The sequence below is a fragment of the Cyprinodon variegatus genome, unplaced genomic scaffold (assembly GCF_000732505.1).
Source record: "Cyprinodon variegatus isolate N-32 unplaced genomic scaffold, C_variegatus-1.0 Scaffold16, whole genome shotgun sequence".
Taxonomy (NCBI): Eukaryota; Metazoa; Chordata; class Actinopteri; order Cyprinodontiformes; family Cyprinodontidae; genus Cyprinodon; species Cyprinodon variegatus.
This window is the reverse complement of record NW_015150469.1, coordinates 2,451,136-2,457,473: the sequence shown is the minus strand read 5'-3', so window position 1 is coordinate 2,457,473 and position 6,338 is coordinate 2,451,136. Positions and strand designations below refer to the sequence as shown.

Genomic DNA, 6,338 nt, shown 5'->3' with positions numbered 1-6,338 from the left:
TTTTTTTTTTTACATTGTTATATTTTATTTTGCTATTTTGTTGTGTTTTTTAACCAGGAGGTCTCATTCAGATCTGAAACATATATTGTATAGAGCTGGTAGCACAGCCCCACAATTTAGAACTTTAGTATATAAAGCAGTAATGCACAAAATCAATAATGACAAGGCTATTCAAACACAGCGACCTCTCTTAAAAAATATAGTACTTCTTTTATCACTTCTGTTACTTTTTTATGTCACAAAAGAAATTAAGTTTTAGTTAATACAATTTTATATTTTATTACTTGATATTTGTTCATGGTTGGAAAAATCATTTTCTATTATATGTATTTTTATTAGGATTTTAAATATTGTTTAGGTTAAAAAAATCTAAGATAAAATACTGACATAAAATTTATAACTGAGAAACATTTTTTTTTTGCATTTATCTTGAACTTCTTTCTGGTACTGATTGTGGATGGACCTGGTTATTTCTAAATAGGCTAAATGTGTCTACAATAAGGCAAATTGGATAGCATTTGAATAGCATGAAACCTGTCCAACCTGTTTGTAGACATTTACCTCATTGTATACAAACTTCTGAACTTAAAGTAATACATGTAATGACTCTATGATCATTCTGGGACACCCTGAAATTATATTTTGAATCCTGTTATGATTATATATTAAAAACAAAATGTAGTGTAATCAATAAAGTTATTTAAGAGGAGTTCTAGGAAAAACACTAAGTGATTTAATGCTGGTTTACTTTACAGTTAGTCTCACTGAGTATGTTTACTCTATTGTTTTGCAGTACATGTTTTTTAATGGGGATGGTGTTATAGGCTGGCACCCTGCCACACTGTTTCTTATAGATTTCTAGACTTTTGTATCAATGGGTAAATTTTGGCAGTGAAAAACAGTGATCCATTTTTTTCTGATGCAATCAGATATCGATATCTGGGTGGACTGTATCAGCCGATATCCGATACCGTTCCAATTAAACTGCTAAATGAATGAACCATATATCTTGCCATCTGAGTAAAAGCTTAAGCCTTGACATAAACATTGTTAAAAAAAAAGGTATCAAATATAAGACAGATGTAAATGTACAGTATTTTCCTTACTATAGAGCAAACCTCAGTATAAGCTGCACCACTAAGTTTTTTGTTTTAACTGGAAACATGCATATATAAGCTGCACTGGATCTTTAAGTTGCTAAAATCTAAAGAGCTATCCTCCACCAAATCTGTAGGGGGAGCTCTACATATCCAACCTAGAGAAGCGTTGAAAAATAATGCTAGCTCTAGGGTTGAAACAATTCATTGGATTAATCATGATTATTCAATTATTGAAATACTCGTCAACTAATTTAGTAACTGATAAATAGTTAACTGGAGTATAGAGACTCTAAAACTTGCCTTCAGCTTATAGAGCGACCCACTTAGAGCAGTAAGTTAAATTAAGATAAATAGTAAGTTCAGATAAATAAAACTCTTTTGTTTGTTAATATGTTCAATCCTGAACTCCTCAAGTGGAAACATTTCACTTTAACCTGGTTTAATTTAGTAAAAACTCTTCTTTAAGGAACCTTTGATTATCTGATTAATAATCAGTTAATTGAAAAAATAATCGACAGATTAATCAATTTCCAAAATGATGTTAGTTGCAGCCCTAGCTTGCTCCATTAGCTTGTTGGCTCACGACAGTAAGAGCTTCTAATGAGAGATCAGGGTAAAAAAAATCTCCAGGTTTCAACCATGCAGACTTTTGTTTTGTTTTACAGCCTCTTATGGAGGCCAAAAGTAATCAAGAGGTGTGTCTTTCTTTTCATTTCAAGATAAATGTCTGATTAAATTTCTGCAGGTCAGAGCTCAATACCTGAACCAGTGGTGCACACCCAAGACCCAGAACCCACCACCTGAGCCAAGCAGGTCAGATAGCATTGATGCCTCAACAGACACCAAGTCAGCAGATGAGGCAGTGACCGGAGTCAGAGCCAGGAGAAAATTGGCCAGTGAGCTGATGAGCATACTGAAGGTGGAAAGGTAATAAGACAGAACTCTCCTAGTATTTTCCCTGGTTCCTTAAAAAAAGAAAAAAAAATATTGCATTTCAAAACAAATACATTTCTTTAGAAATCCCATTCACCTGTGATTGCTTTTATGTTTGCATAAATTAGAAAGAAAAAAAGCAAAACAGAATTCTTGTGACTGAGCAGATATCCTTAGCAGCCTGCATTAATTCTTTACTAAACTCTGAGCTGTACAATTATTTTCTAACCTTTGCTCTTTATTGGACCTTAGGTATCTTTCCATGTTGCTCTCTGATAAACATGGTATCAGCATCACTTCTGACTGTCCGTTTGAGAACGGCAAACTTGTCCTGTGTGTGAAAAACACATATGAGGTACGATTGCTGCCCTTCTCTGTCTGGAATCATTTGGCATTTTACATATCTAAACCCTTTTATTTATATTATATTTTTTCAGTATACAGTCAAGCTGAATGTGGAAAACACAGGAGATCAGCCTTTGTATTTTACTTACTACACACCACTGCACTGGCTTAGGTGCTTAACTCTACGTGATGAAAAAAGGGTGACCAGACTGCAACCCCTACTTCTAAATCCAGGTAATGCAATAACAGAAAAAAACAAAAACGAATTCATCTTTATTTTAGCAAAACTGTATAAAATTAGTATTAATGGTGTAATAAATCAGATTTCCTGTTTTGTTCTTTTCTCAGGTGACAGCTATGAAGTCGAGGTCAGTTTCCAATGTAGTCTGGTTGGGTTTTTTCCAGCTACACTGGCATTTGAATTCAAACCAGACTTGGAGCCAACCACTGCTGCCTTCCATATTGTGCGGATCATCGAGGCTCAGTGTATAACTGATTTAGGACTGGAGCTGGCCCCTATAGCGCCCTTCAAGCCTCGCTGCCTCCCTGACTGGATCCCAGAACCTGATTGCAAGATTGAGGATGGGCAGCCACCTGAGAGGTACGTTCCTTTTCTCAACATACTCTCCATTAACATATGACCCCAAACATCAGGTGCTTCATGCAAATTACTTGGAGTTTGAATAATGAAGTAATTGGTCTATTATTCCAATTTAAGAGGCATTGCTCATGTATATTTTCACCCTTCTTTTTCCAGCCCCTAAATACATATCCAAATTATTATAAATACACTGAAAGTATACACCCAAATAATTAGAATAGAATAGAATTCAAGTTTATTGTCGCCATACTGTCACAAGTACAAAGGAACTATATGTAGTAAATTTTGTTGCGATACCGAGAGTCGAACCCGACCCGCTTTGACGAGTCCATACCTAAGTTGTTACCTGAGTTAAAATATTTAAGTTTAAAGTACTTACATATTTACTGCATTTACATCATGATGTGAAAAATGTATCTCAATCTTAATATCCTAAGTTACTTACTCAAAAACTTAGAGGTTATCTGTTTCCACAAAAGTTTTGAGTATTTGTAACTAAGTAACCATGGCAACTATGCTATCAGTCTGTCAGTGATAGACTTCATGAACACACCTCAGGGACATTTATTACAGCCATTCAACAACTCAATAAATGACATCAGCGACTGTGTGAAGTACAGTAAATGTTTAAAACCTTTAAGGACTTCACCAAAATTAAATTGATAAAAACACATAGAGGGCAGCCCTGCCACACAGAGCCTGTCTGAAGTATGTTCCCAGTACAACTGTTATTTGAATGATTAAAAGTAATAACGGTTATAGTATAAAGGAATCCTGTGTTGAGGCAGCTAATGTCCCGCTACATTCGTGGGAGACTCTTGTGCATCACTGGTATATGTACAGCCTTGTAATGAAGATGTTTTCTATTTGTAAAAGTAATTGGAATGCTGATTCCATTTGGAGAACGGTCCTACGATTCAAATTGTAATCTTATAAGTATCTATTAAGCATTTACTGCAAGTATTATGTATTTAAGCAACATACAGGTGTGTCCGTCAGCGGGTCGGGTACCCACCGGCATCTGGTGGGTATCTTTATAAAACGTACATCTGCAGGTAGAAAAACTACCTACATTATTTAACAGGTGCGGGCACGGATATAAAAAAACAAAATGCAGGCAAGTGTCATACAGAGTTACAACATGAAACTTATTATTTATAATTTCTTATTTATTAACTCTACATCTTAATTAAAATTTTTAAGAATACAGTGAACCTTTGTTTATCACGGTGGTTACGTTCCAAAAAGAACCCGCGATAGGCGAAATCTTTATTTTTTTTAAAGTTATTATACAATGAAATACTCCATAAAACATTGAAAACAAGGAACAAAAACTTTTTACAGGCCAAAGCATTTGTTTAACAAATAAAAGTACTGTATAAACGTTTGTTGTTATTGTTATTATTTTTTAAATAACTACTGTACTGTAAAATAATATAGTTATAAATAAATATATAATAATTTTAATCATCAATACGAACTGAAGGGTTAATATTGCGGGGATCAGCATCACCCCACCGGGATGGATTGGAACTGAAAATGAAAACGAATTGGAACTGAAAATGAAAAATGATTATGAAAAAAAATACAAAGTACAGTTGCACAAATAGTGACTCATGTGTACAGTAAAGTACAGTATTTCACTGCTGTTCTGACGGAGCCGCTGATTTCTGACTCTGCTCTGTGGCAGGTGTGTTTTTTGGAGAGAAGAACATAGTTATCGGTGGTTGTCGCTCTTTTTTCTTCTGGGCCAATAGATCCTTATAAACCGACATGCCACCATCAATTATGTTTGACAATAAAGTTTAACAATGCATGATGCAAATCCGTGAAGCAGCGAGACCGTGAAAAGTAAACTGCGTTATAGCGAGGGTTCACTGTATCCAGATAACATTAAGTTTTTTAGCAACAAGGCAACCCTAGTTGCGAGTGTGAGGCAATGTTCTTTACTGCCTCTATTATTGAGACAGTATTCTGCTGCAGCTGGAAAAATAAAGAATGTTGTGTTTGAGGACTTAAATTGCTGTGTGTACACTTTGTTATTAGGGGTTGGGTCGCCCGGGTTTAAACGCCCAGGTTTTAAAAAGTAATGATTATGGTAATCTTGACACATGCAGGACTCTGGTTTATATAAGACAATCTAAAACAGATATCATCACATGCCAGCAGGTCAGCAGGATCACTGAACACATGCACCCTCCTTGCACAATGCCACACACCTTGATGCAGCTATGTATGCATATGTGAGATTATCTACACCATATCTACTTGATTAATCATCTTCTCTAATTTGTAAGGAATTAATAGCCTTTTGAGAATAAAAATTGATTTTATGTAACTCAGCGCACATATATAAGCACTTTTACATGACCTATACTGAGGAATATTTACAGACTCATCTTGCTGAGACTGTTTTCATGGTTTTTGTATATTACATTATTATATGAAGCTAAATTTTATTTCGTTTGATCCTTTTGGTTTGAATCTTAAAAGCACAAACCCATGGAAGAAAATTACTATTGTAGGTTTGTCTTTCATTTTAAACTAACTGAATAGAGTCAAAATTGTGTTTCTTTGGTTAAGTTTTAGTTTTTTAAATATTTTTATTGTGGATTGAAAAATTGCTGCACGCTTTCACACAACATTCATTTTTAGACTTTACGGGTTAGTTGGAGAAAACTGTGCTGCGGGATTTTTTGTGCATAGAAATGCTTTATATTTACGAGGCCCCGGATGCTCTTGATAACACCCACGATGGTTTATATTACATAAAATTATTACTAAAAGGTATGCTTTGGTTTGATTTGGACTGATTTGTTTTCATCTTTATTTCTTTTTCTCACCTTGCAGACTCGCTGTGATGCAACTGGAAAATGTGGTTCACTTAAAAAAGTACCCGACACCACCATACATGAACGACCTCATTCAGCTACTGAGGAAACCTACTCACCCGTCTCGAAACTTTCTCGCTAATGAGAAAAGGTTATTTGATAAATTTCTACCTAAAAAAGGTTATAATGCGAATATACTCTATTAAACTTTTTTTTTTTTTTTTTTTTTTTTAAGTCATTTGTTGGAGAGACCTTTGTGTTGGGACAATTATACTGAGAAGTTCCAGTTGTTGCTGTATCTGGAGGAACTTCAGATGGTGTTTGATATCAGAAGATACAACATTCCCAATGACGACAGAAAACACGCTGAGCTAGCAAGAGACACAACCAACCGGAAGCTTCTTGTTCTAGAGGTATGAACGTGCTCCTGTCATTCAGGTTAAATATAATGGTAGAATATTTCAGTTGACGCTGAAAAAAGAGGGGTGTCTTTTGATGTAATATATATATATATATATATATATATAT

General features: G+C 34.8%; 1 protein-coding gene across 1 annotated transcript in view; it reads left to right on the top strand.

Moving 5' to 3' along the window:
• Positions 1-6,338, top strand: part of LOC107091542 (putative helicase mov-10-B.1) — a 21,001-nt gene that overhangs the window by 826 nt on the left and 13,837 nt on the right. Inside the window, exons 3-8 of the mRNA XM_015385529.1 lie at positions 1,846-2,027; positions 2,286-2,388; positions 2,471-2,612; positions 2,727-2,979; positions 5,830-5,961; positions 6,046-6,223. Of these exons, the coding sequence (XP_015241015.1) occupies positions 1,846-2,027; positions 2,286-2,388; positions 2,471-2,612; positions 2,727-2,979; positions 5,830-5,961; positions 6,046-6,223 (990 nt within the window). The remainder of the gene's footprint in view (positions 1-1,845; positions 2,028-2,285; positions 2,389-2,470; positions 2,613-2,726; positions 2,980-5,829; positions 5,962-6,045; positions 6,224-6,338) is intronic.